The 20,991-nt window shown below is 40.2% G+C and overlaps 1 protein-coding gene and 1 long non-coding RNA gene across 3 annotated transcripts in view; one reads left to right on the forward strand and one right to left on the reverse strand.

The window, feature by feature from the left end:
- The window catches only part of Tps1 (Trehalose-6-phosphate synthase 1), a 48,005-nt gene extending 35,392 nt beyond the window's left edge, over positions 1-12,613 (reverse strand). The window contains exon 1 of the mRNA XM_076322902.1: positions 11,686-12,613. Within this exon, the coding sequence (XP_076179017.1) occupies positions 11,686-11,801 (116 nt within the window). The 5' untranslated portion in view covers positions 11,802-12,613. The remainder of the gene's footprint in view (positions 1-11,685) is intronic.
- On the forward strand, positions 9,145-20,875 carry LOC143152606 (uncharacterized). 2 transcript variants are annotated; one of them, XR_012993596.1, is made up of 3 exons: positions 9,145-9,314; positions 9,678-13,407; positions 20,739-20,875. It is a non-coding gene; the product is annotated as an uncharacterized LOC143152606 (long non-coding RNA). The 2 variants fall into 2 exon arrangements; XR_012993595.1 differs by lacking the exon at positions 20,739-20,875 and having other exon boundaries at positions 9,199-9,314; positions 9,678-17,797.
- The last annotated feature ends 116 nt before the right edge of the window (positions 20,876-20,991 follow it).

A 20,991-nucleotide genomic window follows, 5' to 3' on the forward strand; every position in this document is an offset into this window, starting at 1 on the left:
TTTTGCTAACGACTCGCGATCTCAAAGAATTCTAGCTGTTTCCGCCTCTAACCGACCGTCTATCGTTTACACAATAATAATAAAGATAGCAAGACTCAGCGTATGGAAAAAAAAAGAATAAAATAAAATAAAGAAAAAACACCCAGCCAGTAAATATAAAAGTCCATCGAGTAGCCGCCATCGGCGTATCGAGCGATAAGACACGGATAATATTGAAAAACGTCTTCGATAGACTCTGTAACCGTTTGCCAGGGCATAGGCGATCGTATTTACATAATGACAAATATACGACGACCGCGTAAACACAACACGGGTGACTGCACAGCAGTAAAACTTTTAATCGCTATTTTTGCGCGATTCTGCTGTTACCAAATAAGAAAAATCGAAAACCACCGATACCGGTGTGCTGTCATCGGACATTTATACCGATATAAACGTACACATATCGGTCTTGTTTTATCGACGTTACTTCCAGACAAAGTCGTACATTATGCCAATAATATCGAACAAACTTTCGTCCGGATTATTCGAGCAAAACTATTCTTTTTTTTTTTTGCAAACAATCATTATTCACGAGTGTACCATCCGTCACGGATAAAAGTTTATTCGAATAATATCGACGAACGAATATCGATTCGTTGTGTAAACGATTCGTTAGCCAGTTTCCGAACTGACGCGCGCAATTTGATCAGACTTTCCATAACGTATAAATCGATCGTAAATACTTAAACGCTTCCGATAAAAGTTCAATAGACTTACGTCCATTGGTTCGAAAAGCACCGATTTCGTGCTAAATATATTCATCGATTATCGCCGTGGAAGCGTTTAACGTATAACGGCGATCAACTGGAGAAAAACTTGTCGATAGCGGTAGAGTTTGTTTTCCATCGATCGAAATCGAATGGCTCCGCTCGATAGGTATTCGATTCGCAATTTAAAACCGGGAGCCTTGCACGTAGTGCTACGGTTCTTCCGCGAGTCGAAGCCTTCACCGTACCGCTACGTTCTCCTAAGACCGCAAACCTAGACCGAGGAGATTAGAACGCGTAAACGTCCTTGGTTGCGCAACAATTGGTTCTTTTGTTATCTTTTCTTTAAATATCCGGTTCTCGACGCGGCTGGCGCTAGCGAGGATAAAATTGAACGATTTAAAAATGTCGACGAAACGTCAACCATGGCTGCTGCGCAACACTCCGTGGAACAAAGCAGCGGCGCCGATCGATGATGGTATTTATTACTCGGCGGTCCCGTGTCCAGCTGCACACGGCAACCATCGTCCCACGGCGAGCACAGCGGCTTGTGTTCCAATGAAAAGCGAATTGCATACGTTTCGTCCACGCGATCGCGGTACCGAGCGTTTCCCAAGCACACGTGCACGGGACTCGGACGGATGCGTGATCGTGCCGTGACTTTTCCCCGGAATGCCCGCGATCTACAGCGCCCTTTAACCTCGTCCCACATACTACGTGCGTCCCAATGGCCGATGCATCGCCGCGTGCCCGTCAATGGGACGCATTCGTTGACGATGTCATCGACGGGCCATAATTATAAATTTGTAACCGAACTTGGCTGCCATTCAGCGCAATGACAAAGAAACTTCAACCACTCGACTCGACTAGACTCGACTCGACTCGACTCGATGCGCGATAGCTGACTAGGTCAGATTGAAGAACTTTGTTCGCGTTTGCCCCCGTGTTCGTCCATCGAGGGGAACTTTATCACCGTGAAAAGAAAAATTTTTAAATTGCCCGATCGATTGATCCGACCTTTTTTTTAAATAGAAAGGGGATATTATTTTAAAACATCATCTGGATTAAACCGAATAAGTTTGATGATGTTTGAGGACAGTATTCGGCCATCGAGGGGAACTTTATCACTGTGAAAAGAAAAATTTTTAAATTGCCCGATCCATTGATCCGACCTTTTTTTTTTAAATAGGAAGAAGATATTATTTAAAAAAATTGTCTGGATTAAACCGAACAAGTTTGATGACGTTTGAAGCCAGTATTCGAGGGGAACTTTATCGCCATAAAAAGAAAGATTTTTTTTCAAAAATTTATTCTAACAAGAATTTTTTTAATCGAAGAGGAATACATTACGGGTTATTCCAAAAAATTTTCGAAATTGTATATAAGCATGGAATTCTGTGGTCAATGTGTTTCGTGTCGTACATATATATACTTACATACTTTGCCAATGTTTGGCAAACATTGCCAAACTGTCTATCATTATATTGTACATAATTCACACAAAATACGTAAATGTATTATAGAAACTTCCAAACACCCTGATAAAATGTTTTCCACGTCCACTTTAGACTTCTTCGAAGAAACAAAAGCCATTTATCCGTACTGTCTCGATATAGGATCGACTGAAACGAAACAAAATGACGCCAATGGAGACATTTGTCGCGCTATAAAGCAATTTTTTCCTCGTTTTCGCGAACGTTTCGCCATCGATGCGAGCATCGCTCGAACCGACTGGTACTTGAGAAATAAATCGCCTCGATATGTATATACAGGGTGTCCGAATCATCACCGGTCGATTCGAATGTCACATTTTTAAAACGTCAAACCGATTAACCTAAAACTGGACATATGTCGCCTAGACTCGATGGAAAATTAATCATGGAAAAGTACACGTTGAAAGAACGTGTACAAATTATTCAGGCTTATTACAAAAAATCGCAATTTTTAACGCTAACGATTCGGGAACTTCGTAATCATTTTTCTCGAAATAATGTGCCGGTAAAAAGCTCTATGAATAAACAAAATTGTCGCATATGGGTCCCGGAAAAAGGTTGAACATTACCACGATAGATTGAACAATTGCCAATGCATCCATAGCGAATCGCTGTTTGGTACGGTTTTTGGTCAAAAGATGTGATTAGGCCATCTTTCTTCGAAAATGATAATGACGAAATGATTACTGTGAATGGGAAACAATATCGCGACGATCCAGAGACAATTCCAGAGCTGAAAGACAACACTGAACGTGTCATTGGTGAAATTGATCCGAGTTTGTGCGAAAACGTCATGAAAAATTTTGGGAAAAGATTGGTATGTAAAAAAATCTGAGGCGGCCATTTGGAATAGATCTTGTTCCATTGTTAACTTCCAACTTTGTACTCTTAAATAAAAAAAAAATATCAAGATTACTTAAACCGTTTGAGTTTTATTTAAAAAGTTAATCGACCGGTGACGATTGGGACACACTATATATTCCGAAATATCGTCGCCTCGTTAGTTTCCGCTAATTCGCGACGTTCGAGGCTGAAAGGTATCCCGATTACTATGTTTATGAACGCCTTGCCGTGGACGATGCTATCGCTGTTGCAATCGTATGGGAACTAATTAACACGCACTATCATTAACGCTGGATACGATCTATTATCACGATGCCGCGATTTCAAGTACGTTTCGATTAGAGAATGCGATCGAATCTCGTTAGCCGCGTTCTTCGACGTTACGATCGATTTTAAATACGTCCCACGCTCGCTCTTATCGTGTAGGAACGTCTGGTCCGAAAACATAAACGGTAATTTATTACACAGAAGAGCTCACAGGTTTTTAATCACGAGTGAACAACAATATCGTCGAAGCAAGAACAGCTGATTACTACTTGCTCGAATCGAGATAATATGTAAAACAATTAAAGAAACGTGTATTAATTTCCGAACACGAATCGTATACCAGAAATAAAAGAATTGTAGTGTATAACGCGATACTCGTCGAGATCTACGATTTAAAAACAAACCAACGCATCGATTCAACGTTTCTCATTTTTTTCGTTATGCATATTAACGACACAGCTCGATCTTCTCCACCATTCTGCATTATATAATACTTTCTGATTACTAGAGTAATCAAAAAATTACTACTATTATTATATTTGGTACATCAATAATTGAAACTACATATTATAAAGGCATCTAACCGAATGCTAAAAGTTTATGGAATTATGTCACACTCATGGGCCCTATTTTTATGCGAAAATAAAATAAATTGACCAAGAAACAATTTGCATGATTCAGCAAGTGTAACTTCCGTGGATGGTATTTTACTCGCAAACCCAACAATGCAAATCAGGTTACTGCAATCTTATTCAAATAGTACCACATAATCGTTTTGCATACATCAATTATTCTCGCTGTTACGCGTATATGTACGAGTACTCAGCGAAGGACACCGAATAGTAAACGCTTCCCGATATATATCATACTGTATTCCAGAAAAATGCCGTATCAAGCGATCAACATATAAACGTCGAACACGTATTTACAATATTTACGCGGTTTGACTTCGAGAAGAATGTCGAACTAAGAAACAATTGTCACGGACAGTTTAATTTACGGTGCGAACGTAAATACGATCGTGTTACCAAAATATCTGACGAGTGACTTTACACCGAAACGAACTCGTCAAGTATTCGCTTCTCGATGCCCGTACATTCACACCTTTACGCGCAAAATAACGAAAACAATCGATTTCTGTGAAAACATTACGGTTCTATGCGAAAAAGAAATATTGCAATACGATCTTTGAAGAATACAATTTTATTCTATCTGCGTTCAGAAAGAAGTTTCAGTCTCTAGAATCGTCCACCGTAATTCTTTCTACAATTATAAATGTCGTCGGGATAATTTATTTCTCACGTCACAGTTTGCACGTTTGTCTATAAAATGAATGTTTTTGCATTTGAAGAAACATAAAAAGCTACTTTCAATTAACACGAAACCTAAGAAGATCCAAAAGGACTCGCTGTGGATTAAACGACCGTTAAGAAATATTGATTCACAATAATCCGCGATGATCTGTAAATACCGCGATTGTTCCGAGTAAATCTCCGCTACCGAGGGTATAAATAAAGAAATCTAATCCGTAAAGAGACACATTTGTTCCGGGGTCACCTGGTAGTTGTTGACACGCTGAACTCTCGTGATATCAATTACTCCATAATATGAGTTCGTACGAGGAACATTGACTCACGGACTAAAAACTTGATACAGTAGTGCAAGAAGAAAGAAAGCTCGATCTTGATTGTAAGAGAATACAATTCCACGAGTGCGTAGAACAGTGTTTCCCATGTTTCACGTCACGCATATTATCATATTTTTTAAATTTCTCTTATATTTCTAGAATTTTTCCCAAATAAATAATTTTCTCTCAACCATACAACTATACTATACTTTTTTCGACTCTATTACATTTCATACAATTATTCCTTTCGTAATAAATAGAAACACACATGAAAATGTATTACGATCGTGGCAATTTGAAACATTTTTATTTTAAACGTTATTGCGTTAAATCTAAAATGTCGAGGAACACTGGTATAGAATATACACATTGTCGAGTAATTTTCACGTAGTAGCTTCACGAAAGCTAAATAACACGTCTGACCCAAGACGAGAAACAATGCTTACTGGAATGATCTTTCTTTCTCCCTACAATAGAATTTTTATTACACAAACAATATATTTTCTTCTAAAAATTGTGCTTTCTTTCCTACGGAAGTGTATCGGACAATATTCTAGAAAATGTTATATTTGAAACGATTATGCCTAAACGGACGAAATCGGTGACAACCAACGACAAAAACGCGTCTATCACTCTCTTCGATTATACCTCTTATTTGTACAAGTTCCAAGCTGGTTATTTCGTATAATACTCCTTTACATCGAAGCATTTCTCACTCTGGAACAAGCACGGTCTGCGGTTAAGTGTTACAGCTTACAGCTTTAGCTACGCGGTTTGAATAATACAGCTTGTTAGAAGCTGGAAGAAAGTTTTTCAGGTCAATCTACTTAACATTCGCTTTTTAATTCCATTCGGTATTAGAAATTTATCATGGCAATTTGGTCGCATTTACGGTGCCGTTCCTAGTTAATTAAACAATTTTAAATTACCCGTAAACTGTTTTCCACGTGACGAATTATTTTGGTAGAAGTTACACCGATAAAAAGGGGAATATTTTCCTAGAATTTCGCTTTCGTACAAGAAACACACTCTGCTACGATTTCGAGTGTATAAAGAATACACGTCTGACTACAGTCGAGTCAACGAAAGAACGAACTTGATTGGTGGGAGATATTACAGAAAGGGGAGCCCCCAATCTTTGTCTCGTTCCCACTGTCCTCTTGTAACGAAATATTCGAAACACTTTACAATTTCACGACCCTTGTATAACGCGATAAAAATGTTACAACAACGTTCCTGTAACGCGGTAAAAAGGTTATCACTGCCCTGGTGTAACGCGGTTTTATGCAACGCGCAAGATAAATACGTTTTTGTAAAAAAAATTCATACAATATGCACGAACACATCGCTTCTTTCATCGGATAAAACGGAACTTCGAGCATCCGAGCCAATTGGCCACGGCGCGGTAAGACGGAGAAAAGTTGGGTCGGTGAGAGGTCTCCCAAATCGATTTTCCTGTTGACTCGCCATAAATGGTTCGAGGTACAAAAAGAATACAATTTCTTGGAGTTAAACGTGGCGAAAAATTCGTACGATTTGCCAGCTAAAACTCCATTAGTTCGAATAATGGGGAAATTTTTATTCACACCGCGTCCTTTCTATGTACCGAAGCTGATCGTAACACGACGTAACAACATACCACGTACAACGTACTACATGTAATAACATATTTTTAATTTGCAACCAACGCGCGGTTAACGCGTTAAGTGCAGTATCGGTCCGCAATTACGTACCGTGATATCTTCCAATTTGAATAAGTATTAAATGTATCGATTTTTTAGTTTATATATTTGTCACAGGTAAGTCTATTACAATTTCGAACTAAATTTTATCATTTTTGCTACAGAACACTACTGCATTGTTCCAGTAGGGACGGGGAATGTTTTATTCGAGTAAAAGATTTATTCGCGATTTATTCACAATTGGAATATTTATTCGAAGTATTTCATTCTATAATTGGAATTCTAATTTTTGTCCGACGAGTAACGGTTACGTTTCTTTGTCGAAAGTTTTCATCTCGATGAAAATTTTGTTCGTATCCGAGTTACTGGGCGCGACTTCGGGTCGTAGGTTCGCGTTAGAATCCCCCAGCTCGAGTATCGACCGTTCGAGTTCGCGGCCGTGGTTCCGAAACACCCTGTATATTCCGCGCACGCGACACCGACGCATCCGATTTCGAACGACAATCAATGCCATCGGTGACGAACCTCGTGTTTTTCCACGACCTCTATTGTATCACCGTCGTGCGAACCGAGGAAGTAACTTGACTGCGACAATCGCGATAATATATCACCGCGCACGTAACGCGAGGAGACACGCGAAAAGCACGTGGCACCACGGAATACCTATTTAGTGAATGAGTACGTTCCGCCGGAGCGCGATGCTTATCGATACGTCTCTTCCTGCATCTTTTATCGTTATCTGAGAATTGTCGCATCGTCAACGTCGCTACCCGAGGTGTCATTAAGGAGTAAGTACAATTTACACATAAACGTCGCGCGATTTTCGTCTCGAGGACACCGCGGTGGTTATCTCGGTCAATGTACAACTTCGTTGTGGAAAAAAAAAACCAACACCTGAGATAAGAGTATTTAACGAACGCCCGATGCTTCTTCCGCGAACGATTATTATTCGGAAAAGTTCCATCGTAATTATCGTTCGCGACCAACCCACGATATTAGTTTCGTCAGTTTCGATGCCTTGGACTTGTTCGTCGAACTTTGTTTTCTTTACGTGCACCGATAGTTCACCTCGAAAGAAAAAGAAACGGAACTCCAACCGCCCGTTAGACTATCTTCCGTGTGTGCGTCTAGAGAGTCTTTAATCACGTTACTTCGACAAACGCGGTTTTCCGAAGCGTATTCACGGAGAAAATACACGCAACGAAGAAACGGGGAGAAAAGGCTACGGAATCGAGCGGCAATAATTATTCCTATTTTTGCAACGGAGTTGGTATTTTACGAACACGATTAGATTAACGTCCCCCTCTAAACGGGGATTACTTTCTACCCGTTGCAATTGGCCCCGGGGGCGTTCCACGAACGGGCACTTTTTATCTCCGCGGTTACAATTATTTCAATTAACCAATCGCGCGGACTTTCTATTTTTTGCCGGGCAGCACGCGTTGTTTATCAACGACCGGTATCAACGGACGATACCGTGATTCACACAAATAACCGGATAAGATTTCTACTTATGTCACCGCGACAGATAAAACCGTCTCGGGGAGACACGCGCTCACGATACACGGGCAACGATGATCGTATCGCGAATGGAATAACGCGCGTCGTTTTTCGTCGTACGGCACACGTAACCCAACGATTGTTGTCAAATTCGCGTATTCGACAAATCGACGACCGTTGAAACGAAACGACGTTACACGCGCGCGGCCGCATAAATTTTCGCGACAATCAATGTCACGAATCGGCAACGACCAAGCTATATTTGGAATTGTAAATCATCAAGGAGATATCAGATCGTTGCAAATGATTCAGTAAACACGAGGCAAGGTTTCAAACGTTCAAAACATCCAATACGTGGATTTGAACGCGACCGACTCGCGAAAGGTGGGGGAAAGATCTTGACGAACGTGTGTTGGAAAATTTCGAACCTCGATGATCGATTTTTTTCTTGACTCGTGAGTTTGCAACGGTAAAGTAACCCGTACACGATGAGGCCGCAAGATTGGGCTCGTGGCGAGCAACGAGTTCACGACGTTCGTAGTTCCAACACATGTGAGGTAATATGTGATGTTTTAACGGGGTATTTAAAGGTAAAGAAAAAATTAAAAAGAAATTGAAGCCGTTGCTCGTTTCGAGGCCAACCTCGCGATCGGCCTTATCATCTAGTGACTGTTTAAAATAAGGAAAAAGAGAGATCGGTCCTGGAAGGAACTACGAGTCGTATTGGCTCGGACGTTTTTAGTCAGCCGCGCGTCTGACCAAAAATTACTCCGTGTCCACGTTCTACTTACCAGTGGTAACGTATTCCCCTTAATGCTAGAACTACCAAAGGCTCACTTTCATCTGTTTCGAACTTACTTTTAAAGTTACTCGGCTATTAACTGGTGCTTTTGCTCGCAATATACGACGACAATTATTGAAATAGAGAACTAATTATATACGTAAATGAATTGGCCTTCTAATTTCGAAGATACGTACGTAGTAGTCCGGTACAAATAGGAATACGTTCGGTCGGTAGTTCTAGTGTTGATCTTTTCGCTAGAACACTCTCGTTAAACGAGGCGCAGATGTTGCGCCAAAAATCTACACATTGAACGCGAACAGTCGACAACGTTTAGGTTCGCGTCTTACGCCCGAAATGATTACTTTCACGGTAAAAAATCAAACGTATCAACTATTGCAATACGCTTACTTTAAAATTTATATATCGTTATGGAATGCTTTTCGTTTATATTCTCAGAAATGTTGAAAAACAACGACAAGCTGACCTCGAAAAATATTATTTCCGTACGGAAAGATCTTTCGCATCGGAGAAATTGTTAGCGTTCGGATGTACATATGTTTATTAAGGCTTTAATGTTTGGCTTCGTACACATTTATAATTCTCAAACATCTATTTTCTAATGTTACTTATAACTACTTGCAATCTTTTGTAATACTTTTTTTTTTATAGAAGTGATATACGTAGTACTTTATCGTTATGAAGGAGCTCTAAATTTTGTGACTCTTTTTTTAGATCGCTCGGTATACGTTCGAGTGTCCAATGATTTTGGAGCCACAGATAGCGTTTGAGTTTTCAATTAATTATTAAACCGATCGATTTAAATTTAAAACAGAAAGTAAGCACTGACGAATACTGTTTTTGGAAAATAGCTGCTACGAGAAAATCATCGATCGAACAAACAAACAATCGAATTGAAAATTTGGTTATCGAGCAACGGTCAGAATTGACGCGACTATTTTGTGAAAGATGACGAAAATATAGACAATGCATCTGTCGGCATGACTCGATGATTCTCTGTGAGCATAAAGCGGCAAGCGCCGTGTTTCAAAACAATTCTTGGTAGGTCGATGAATGAATCGAAGCGAAATGTCGACGTTCGCTCTACGAGCGTGTTCTTACGAAAAATTTCGTCACCGCCGACCCACTATATAGAACCAAAATGTCTGACGTAGAACAAGCTCGTGATGTGTAATCGTGTACTATTTTTTCGCCGACCATAAATAAACACGAGGCGCGCAATATCAATGCGCATCAACGTGCATGGACTATTAAATCGTTTAACGATCATTTTTAACCGAGCCACGCACAATTTGATTAAAAAAAAAAAAAGAAACTAAGAGAACGATTATATTTGCATACTTTTAACGAAGTATTAAGAATCAAATACGAAAAACATATTGCGTATTCAATAATGGTACAGCAGAACTTCCATTGTCCATATTAATGGAGAGATAAACTCACTTTCCTAATGTTGATCGTTCTCATGCTCCAAAAAAGATGTAAATATTAACAACAAAAATTTCGAAAGGATACGTATAGAGACACAATTTTCTTAAAAATTACATACATTATTTAACGCAATTAACTTCGTGCTAAGTTGGATTTTTTTTTACGTGGACTGCAAGTTTCATAGAAAATTGTTACCATCAGAATTTTGTCCGTAATAAAGTTTCGATAGAGAAAAAATAATTGAGCACACATTACGTTCGGACAGCAGAGGGTTCAGATAATGGAGATTATACTGGAATATTACGGAGTCAATTTTCCTCCTTTCGAGAAACTGACGTTGTCAATAAGGGACAGCATCGCGGAAATAACTCAATTTTCTAACATTATCGACTTAATAATTTCGTTCTCAAGGCCTCGTATACATCGTGAGAGGTTTTTAAAGCATCTGCGTAACAGAATACGGGATTCGTTAATTACTTTCAGCAACGTGCAGACAATGGAAAGATTAATCATCGTGCTAACAATATAAAACAATTAGTTTTAGAATTTTGTTCCAACGAGACATTGGGTAACCCGTGGCACTGTTTCGAATCACAGATTGATCCTTAAATTATTTCGAGCCGTGCAATCGATGCGTATACGACGATCAAAAGCTTCTCCGTCTGTACTCAAAGAACAATTAATTTACCGTATAATCTCGCCGATTTCAAAAATACGCGAAAAAAAATACGTTTGAAAATTAATCGCACAATTTTTACATTCGGTTCGAAAGATTTCCTCGGGCTACCATATTCTCGTAGCGAAAAGAAGTACAGTGTCAAAAGAGGAAATCGCGAGAACAAGAGAATTCCACGAGGCACTTTGTCACGCGTCGATACGTTCTCCGATATGGATATTTCTATCGACTTGTTTACGCAACAGAATGAATTACCGAACAATCGAATATTCATACGAAAGGATAACGTCGACGCGAATCTAGCGGAATCTCTCTCGTTGGTGTCGCGATTCGCTCGATGAATCGAAAAAGAAAAAAAAGAAATAAAATCGATCGAAAACTCGAAACAGAAAAGCTCAAGGTCGAGAGCGACCGTTGTTGAATCGCGCGCTCTTTAATTCGCCCCTATTAAATCGGGGTATCCCGTGCATCTACGCATGCCACTCACCGTGACCTCGCGAGACGCGTGGATCGAAACGCGCGCGATACCTAACGCGAAAAAGACCAGCAAAGAAGAACAAGAGTTACTCTAGCACGCGACACGCGTGTGCGTTAGACAACATCGGGTATACAAACCTCGCCTTGCGTTCCAGCTGACCGGACAACTCGTTCCTCTTCAGCACGAACGGCAACCTGTTGCTCACCACGATCATGCTCCCGTTGGAGGTGAAGCTGCCCGGTTCTGTAGACATTTCGACGTTCTCTGATCAGCTGTCTGACGTTCCGCGGAGATGAAAGGGACCACCGGCGATCGGTGGCGTCGCGCGACTCCACGACCGTCTCTCCTCTCTCTTTGTCGGTCTGTACGCTCTATAGGCCAGCGCGGGGGTTCAGTAACGGCTGCCTCTAACCGGTGCTCGCGTGTGTCACGTGCGATCACGTGCGTGCGAAACCGAAGTCAACGGCGTACCGCGGAACCGTGTCGGCTCTGGTCAGAGTAGTCTCTCTCTGCTCGAGCGCCGCGAGAAGGCACACCGTGATCGTCGGTACGTAGTCGCGTTTAAGTCTGCGCACCGTCCGTCCGTCGGTTCTACGATAGCTCGAACCGCGTGGTTTCGTTGCCCCCGAATCACCGATCGGTTCGCCGTAACGAATTCTCTCGTCTCCCCGAGTTTATCGAAAGGAGACGACGAGAGGTAAGGAACGCGTACGAATACGGCCGAGAGAAAGTAAAAGAGAACGAGAACGCGGCGCGAGTTGGCGCGAAAGAGTCTCGAACGATCGCGAAGGTACACGAAGAAAGAGGAAAGAAAGAAAGAAGGAAGGAAAGAAAACGGGAAAACGAGAAAGAAAGAAAAAGAAAAACAACGCGAGTGAACAACCGAAGTGAGAGAAAGATAGAAAGAGCGAGAGAGAGAGAAAGCTAGATACGTCCTACGGACGGATCGAAGAGAGAGAGTGTGGTTGGTCGGTCAATTTGGTGTGTGAGTGTGCCGCGGTGCGTGGCCGAAGTAGCACTGAAGTAACAACGCCGCGTTCCCCTGAGTTTATTCGTGTTAGCCGTAGCAAGGAATTGGTCCAAAGTGCGCTCTCTCCGCGACCGTATCAATGACGGGGCCGCGACCTTTTGGCCACCCAGCGGTTCGTTCCTCGTGTACGTCCCGCCTCCCCCCACTCTTCCTCCGTCCGTCCCCTCGTCCTCCTTCACGACAGCCACCGCAGCCACGTAAACACCGCGCGCCGGTCCTTCTTCGTTTCTCGTTCGGTCCTCGTTCCGTCGCTGCGTGTCGTTGCGTGTCGTGACAGACGATCAGGGTTATCTCCTACGACCGTTATCTTCGTAATTCCCGGATAACGCGCTAATGGGACAAGCACGTATACGCTGTCAGCCGTCGTCCCCGGGACCAGCTGTACACGTCGTACTCGATGGTTCCGACTGTCAACACGTACTCACGCGCGAACGTTGCCGATAACCGAGACGCCCGTGCGTCGTCGTAACACGCGAGAAGATCGGGGGATGTACACACATGCATACGTATATTATTGACTCTTTCGTCCTTCGCCCGGCCGTTTCGCCCGTGATCCACGAGAGGGAAGGGAGCCGAGAGGGGGAACGGGAAAGAAACATGGTGGGGACACCGGACTAGCGACCGTCTCCGCCACCGTCGTACCGAGGCGACTCGACGACGAGCAGTCTGGAACCGTGACCGGATCTTTCCTTCTTTCGCGATTTCGTCGGTGATGACCGCACGAGGAAAAAGGACACCTAACCTGGGGGCACCCACCCGGGGGAAAATGAAAGAACGCAGACCGTACCGCGCCTGAACACCGATGCCGCTTGGAAACGTGACACGACCGGTATTGATGCTACGAATATTGTTATTAGACGAACACTTCGAAACGATCGGTACTTCGGTGGGTTTTCGCCAGCGAATTAAATAATCGTAGGTTTCTCGACCCTGCGCGAGTCCCTCTTCCGGGTCTAAAATTAAGAAACTTCCGCAACGAAATTCGTAAATAAGAGACTTACGAAATGAAAATTAAAAACGCACCGAAAGAAGTAGAAATCTGGATGTAAATTACGAGAGACTACTCGGTCGTCCACTCGGTAGTATAAATTCCTCGGATCGTAAATTCGATAAATTCAATTAATGGAAAACGTCGATACGAATCTAGCCTGTAATTATTTCGTACGTATCGTTCCCTTGGAAAAATGAAACCGATGGGAATAGAAGACAAACATAACCGGTATATTCTCGTAATTTGTAACAATAATACAAAGTTCAACGTTGACGTGCGTAAAATGAATTTTGAAATAACTGACAAGGTCGCAGAAGGGTTAACCTGCGTTATCGTTACATGTTTTGTTATTTAGATAAATATATTTATAGGGTAAAAATGGGAATGTAATTAATATTCTTGAGTTCGGTTTCATAATTCGGTTATTTACTCGTTCCGTTACGGGAATCGTTTCTCTAATTTTAGATTTCGTACGACTTACTTCCGGAGAAGAATCCGAAAAGGATCGAAATACATACGTTCGAGTATCTCGTTCGCTCATAAAAACTATTAAGATATCTACACAACATTGTTAGGTTATTAATCACGGGTTTTTCTAGCACGCGCGAGCGATCGGTTTCGATTCGTTATTATCATTCTTGGATTTTTCTATCCAGTTTTCGCGGATCTCTAATCTCTTCCTGATTCCTTCGTGCTTTGTCGTATTTGTCTTCTGGCCGATCAAAGTCGAAGCGGATTGCGATTAACGGGCGCGATTACGTAACGACGACCGTATAATAACTGCACGCGGAGAACCGCGGATTGAAATCGAGGAGCTTTGACATTCTGACCTTGAATAAAATATACGCTTCTGCCGGGGTATCTAGGAGATTAAAAAAAAAAAAAGAAACACTGATCGAATTGTTTTACCGTGACGTTATCAACGAAGTTGCAAACGTTTTTCTCGATTCTCGCGTATAAACGAGATCCGTACAGTACGAATACATATGGTTGAAACGAACGTTTGACGGAACGAGAAAATTTTATACACTAGTTCGAGTATACCGTGTCGAAAAGTTAAGAGATGGATCGAATTGAATACGTACTTGACGCATGTGCATCGAGTATTTGCACGACGTCAATGAGTGGCAGAATCGAGTATCGGCTGATTCTGCGTGCAAAAATAAATCAAGAACGTGGAATGAAATATTCGCGCATGATACTTCAGTTTCGAGAAAATCGATATTGAAAATGCTCGCAGCACCCGCGAGTTCGATTACAATACGGTTTAATACTTTGACTGCCACGCGAATTTACAAGGAAATCTCCGTTAGGAAATCAACTCTTCCGAGAACGAAACTTGACACAAGGCAACTATATAAACACGTTCCCTTGTTTTTTTTTCGTAGCCAAAAATAAATACGTTCAGCACCGAAATGATTAGGGACGATCACTCGGTTGAAGATCTGTAGTTAAGAACGAAACATCTAAGAAACAGTGAGAGATTTTTAAATTCATTCTCCGTTTTTCGGAACAGTAATATATATTTTTGCTGTAGCAACGAGCGGTATAAATCTTAAAATATCTACCCTACTTTTTTTGCAATGTCAAAAAGAAGAAACAAAGTATCATAGTTATATTTTTAGATTACTTTTATAATAACTTAACGGATATTTATTATGTTCTGTTGAATATTCTTCCAAATACTTATTATGATCTTTCACATTCACTGTCGCGCAAAAACAGGTGACGCAGCAGTCAAAGTGTTGATCGAGGTACTCGTAGGTATCGCATCTAATCACCCGACAATGCAATTATGTGTAACAATAATAATTTACAATGATAAATACTATTTTTTTGCAATTACTCAACCAGTATATTCTCAACAAAAAAATCTAAGCACCGGGCAAAAAAGTTTCATTCCACATTTCGTAGAGTGGACCAACTACTCGATTGTACCACTCTACGCGGAATAAAGTAAACAGCGACCATTTTATAAATATTAAACTCGGTGGAAAAAGATCTATTAACTGAATATTCGATTAATAGTGCAATCGTCCGATGTTTTGTTCAATTTTTCATTTTCCGCAAAGCAGTTTCTTTTTATGGACACTCCTAAAGCACAAAAACTACATTAACACTTGTCCTTAGGTCATATTGCGTTGTGCTTGAGAAAACTGTTCAAGAGGCAAACGTAACGCTTTGATTTAAAAATTTATCAATTTTTAGAATATCTTGACGAATGAAAAATGTTACAAATAATATTCGATATGAATCACAAGTTTTCAAAGCGATTCAGAAAAATAATATTATACTTTGAATTGTTAAGAAAGTTGAATTAAAATATTTATCTATGCGAAATGGATCGTCCAAAATATATGGTTCCGAGTTTGGAGCAGATATCACCGTGGGTCTTTTACGTATAGAAAATTATGCAAATTAGTTCGGAATAATGGACACATCGTTTGCTCGATAGTTTTCGCAACACATCTGTATGACCCAAGGTAAACTTGTATCGAAGACGGCTAATAAGCACATTTTTATCTGCATACGATTACGATTCAGTGCTACCCGTTGAGGTTGTATCGACGTTATCGTAAGTCATTACTTCCTGCAGCAATAGTGTAAAATTTAATTCGTACATATACCTTCGATACAAAATCGTTGTATCCTACAATTTCCGTTGTATCGATCCAGGCGCGAACTTTTTACAATTTTTTAACGTTATTCTCGGAACAAAAAACCGAAAATGTTATCGAAACGTTCACCATTACCCGTCGTTTCATCTATCCTGCATATACATATATAAAGAGAGAGAGAGATTATCTCAAGACAAGTGTTGCACGAAATAATTGCCAAACTTTGAGATATATGTGCTAGTTTTCTTGTTCGTTTTTCATACAGGATATGATAAATCACTGTTAGGTCTGAAGGTCTCTGCGCGTGGTCTCGTTTAATTTCTTTCTGATTTTGTGACTTCGTAATATCGAAACGAAAATTTATCGTCCGAGTTAAAAAGCACAAAGTGAAATATCACTGAAAAGAGAGGGAAAAATCTTCTCCAATGCGAAATAATCGAATACAAAGAAAAAACGATAAAGAAAAGTTCCATTACGTTTTTTCGTATCTCTTACCGTTAAACAACTATTTTGTGCGCCTCTTATCTTGACACACTTTATATACGTATACATTGTGCAGCAAAAGTCGGTTCGAACCGCATTAATAACTATGTCAACATAAGCTTGCTCGCTCTGTTGATTTCCATTCTCTGCTAGAAGCGACGAGCGGTGAGGGAAAAATTAGTTACATTTTCGTTTTACTTTTTTATCGTTTTCCACTACCTATTAAGTTGCGTTCCCACGTCTGCGACGAGGAGTGCGGAACACGATTGGAGTACTTTAAACCGACCGCTCTTAAAAAGCGCCACGCGTTGAAGATGCGTCTTAATCCACAGTGATCCATAGTATTATATTTTCGGTCTTTCGTTCTAGCTGGTCTGCGTGCAGTTAGCCACCATCACCGGGTATTGCATAGTTTACCTATATTTCAATATTTCAATTTTTAACAACACATTCATCGCAATATATTTCTATAGAATGATAACCAATCGTAATGCCAATGCTTCGAGGGACGAATCTACGGTTCGAAAGAATGAGTCGTTCGGGCTTTATTTCCCGACGTTACGATGAGATTAAATCTCCTGACTTAGAATCTACTATTATAGATTAACAAGAAAAAATACCCGATGTATACTGCGTACTTATTCGCCCGAAAGCGATACGGTAGGCGCTAAGATAAAAGTAATTCGATAGTGAAAAGTTATATTTTTATATCTTCTTCTTCTTCTTTTTTTTTTTTTTTTTTATCTTTATGGAACCATTTTTAATGTATTGGCGAGATTCTTACGGTGAAAATAAAACCGATCGCGACAATCGGACGATTTTGAATTACACTGACTATACAATCATAGACATTATCGTTTGAACCAAATAACACAACACGTGGGCAGACCTTGAAAAATGCTCGTCACAGGTACTGACCTACGATCATCTTTGAAGGCATTATTGTAATTGAGTTTACACGAACGACATTTGGTACTTTCCGAAAAGAACTATGCACTTCGAGCATTTTTCATTAATTAATCATAACCTGGAAAATAAAGACCGAATATTCGTACGACATTTTACTTCGTTTTAGGCTCTAGATTCACCCCTTAAAGTACCGATATATATACATATACATATATACATATATATATATATATATATATATATATATATATATATATATATATGTATATATATATATAATTAAGAATGTTTTAACATTATATAGCCAAGTTGAACTCGACACAGTACCAAAAAATAATATCGAGTCCGTCTCAATGTAAAACCATGAAAGATCAGGTTAGATTCGTATAATCCGTGGAATAATTGTTCATCGATTGTCAATGGGTTTTCCATTTAAATATTCGTACTGTTCGCATCTCGTTGACTAGCCATCTCGATATAGAATCCAATGAATAAAAATGTCAAAGGACGGATAACGCGAATCCGCCATTAATCGTGTTCTGCGTCGCATCTTGCATACGTGGGAACGTGGCTTTACAGTAATCGTAAAAACAATGTAAATCTCGTGACCATATTTTCGGAACGGAAGAACTCGGAATTTTATTCAAACATTTTCGGCGAACCGACTTTTGTCCCACCCGATATACGAAGTGATACTCGGTCCAGTGATCCGATCGACCGATTCTTTTTTCTCTCATAATCGCACCGACAAAAAGAATAATTTTCTATATAGCAAAAGCGAAATGAAACGTACCATCAAACGAGTTAATATCGATTCGAACATGCTTGGATACTTTAAACTGCGCGTAATTCCATTGTTACACAGAAGGTGTACACGTGACCACTTCGTAACTACGATCGTGACACCCTTTTCTAACATACGTTGTGCAGTTTCGATTCTCGTGTGCAAACGTAGAAAGCTTCAAACGCCTATCGCCCATCGTGCGCATAGAAATTTCTAACGAAATCGACGCTAACGATACACATGACTAATAACGTAAATTCCTCGACCCGCGGAAAAAAATATTTACTTTCACGTCGACTTAACTCGCGTTTATCGCCACCGAAGCGATAATCGTAATTCGGTCAGAGCTTCTCGAAAAATCGAATCTTATCGGCCCCGCAATCACCATTCCTATTTATTTAAGTGAATAATCCCCAGCGACAACGAAACGAAGCTGTGGACGTTTATCAAGATTCCCGCGTGCGAATTACGAAACGAAAAAGAAAAAGAGGAGAAAAAAATCTCGCAGATCCCTTCTTTTTTTTCCAATATCCTGTTCGCTCGACACTTTAACGACTTGACTTCGTGTAATTGACTCGCCGTAATCGAGCCAAACGATGCCGATGCTGAAGTTGCGCGATTAAAAAACATTTTTTTTTCGCTCGTAAAATGTGAATGAAAACAATTTAGTCGATCATTACAGAAGAGGAATCGGGACTCTTCTGCTGAAATATTGACTTCGAGCTCCGCGGAGGGAATGGGGGAGAAAACGTTATCGTCACGTTATCATCACGTGCCAGTGTTAGCTAATAACAAGCTAGAGGATAACGAAGAAAATTGGCACGCGTCGCGCACGCGGCCCGTCTTACTCCGCGAGCAAGAAAAAGAAGGATTCCTCCAGTCCAATGTTGATGACGAAAGACCTAAGCGTTGTTAAGTTGCAAACAATAGCAGTGGCGTTATTGCCTCGACCATGAGAAATTGGTAAAAATCGAGGGCGCGTGACCGGAAATTAATAGCTCCATCATCGTCTAAAATTACTCTATTTAGAATGTACACCGAGATAAATCTATATTTTTCACGTACTTTCGCGCACGGTGACACCGTTACGCAACACACTTCAACGTTTCCCATTCTGCAATTACATGACGCACAACGTGCCCCCAACTGTCTATCGCTTGTTCCAACTCCTTATCAATTCATCGCGAATGTCATAACGTGGATAAAATCACGTAATTACCGCGAATCGGACTCGTTATGATCTATTAAACATCGCAGTCGAAGCGCCCAGGAACTATAAAATCACCATTTTGTTCGTTTCAATGAAAACGCTACGATTTACATATTTATCGAGCCTAATAAGAGAAACGTAGTACGATGTTTCGTCCCTTCCAATTACATTAACCTTCCACGAAAATTTCGTTTTCATATTATTTACCCGAAAATTCACGATAGGAGATGATAATTTCTCACTTAGGATGGTTTAAACATATTTTCGGGTTACTAAATTCGTAACGTTCAATATTTTCGTAAATGTAGAAAATCTGCACAAATATTAAAATACCCATGCTTTTTCTTCTCATTTGAAATATATTAAAAAAAAAAACAATTGGTTGAAATTGGCAACATCACTGTTGTAACCTCTCCTTAGTAGAACAGAAAAAGGTTAAGTTTTACATTTTCATTGTATCGGATTTTCCGTTGTTCCGTGCAACGTTCTATACTATGCTTCCGGGGTATTTTACAAATACGCGTTTCTACAAAATAATAATACACATATCTGCTAAATCGTGTCAACCTTGAATATAACGGAAAGGACTATGTAAAAAATCAGAATTTTACAAAACTGTATTGACTTAAAGCAGAATAAGCGACATCGCATATTAAATACTATTATGCCGCATGCAATTACTTGCGAAATGTTTCTACGTAAAATTACGAAACAACGAAGAAATCTGAAATAATTGCACAAATCAGTATTATTAAAATGCTCGAAGATGAATATAATTATTTTATAGCATTTTGTTTATTTATCTAAGAAAATTTACAAATCAATTTAAACAATTTTACAAATTTACAAAGAATTTTATGACTAATAACAGTTTTGGATTTTGTCGTGTTACTTCGTGAAAATTCGTCAAAGTTCGGTGTAATTCGGCTAGTACGACATGTGCGTTGAAAAGAAGCGCAAAACCGATATATTTTTTCCACCGAAATACAGAACGCGTTGGACATGAAACGCCCAAAAATCGAATAACATGCAGCAATTACACTGAATAAAGTGCATATATACCATCGCAGAGGACAATGGAGCGTGTACAGTGACAGAACTGAGAAACGTAGAATGGAACTGATTCAAATTATTTCGTCTTCATAAATTTTGTACACTTTCATAGAGGCTAAACAACGGACACCCACCTCAAAACATGAGCTACTTCGTTTACTTTACGTGAACGCTGGTATTGAACGCGACAATTGATGCCGACAGAGGAGTAAAGAGCTCAGTGTTAACTCGCGCACTCACATGTATACCGGCAATCCTCCGGTACTGGCTGGTGTTTTTGCAAGAGATATTCTTTCAAGAAGGTGCCACTGACAACTAGTTTCTTCTTCGCGAAGTTTCGGACAACTGAAATGCTGGTCGAATCG

This window comes from Ptiloglossa arizonensis, chromosome 11, assembly GCF_051014685.1.
Source record: "Ptiloglossa arizonensis isolate GNS036 chromosome 11, iyPtiAriz1_principal, whole genome shotgun sequence".
NCBI classification, from domain to species: Eukaryota; Metazoa; Arthropoda; class Insecta; order Hymenoptera; family Colletidae; genus Ptiloglossa; species Ptiloglossa arizonensis.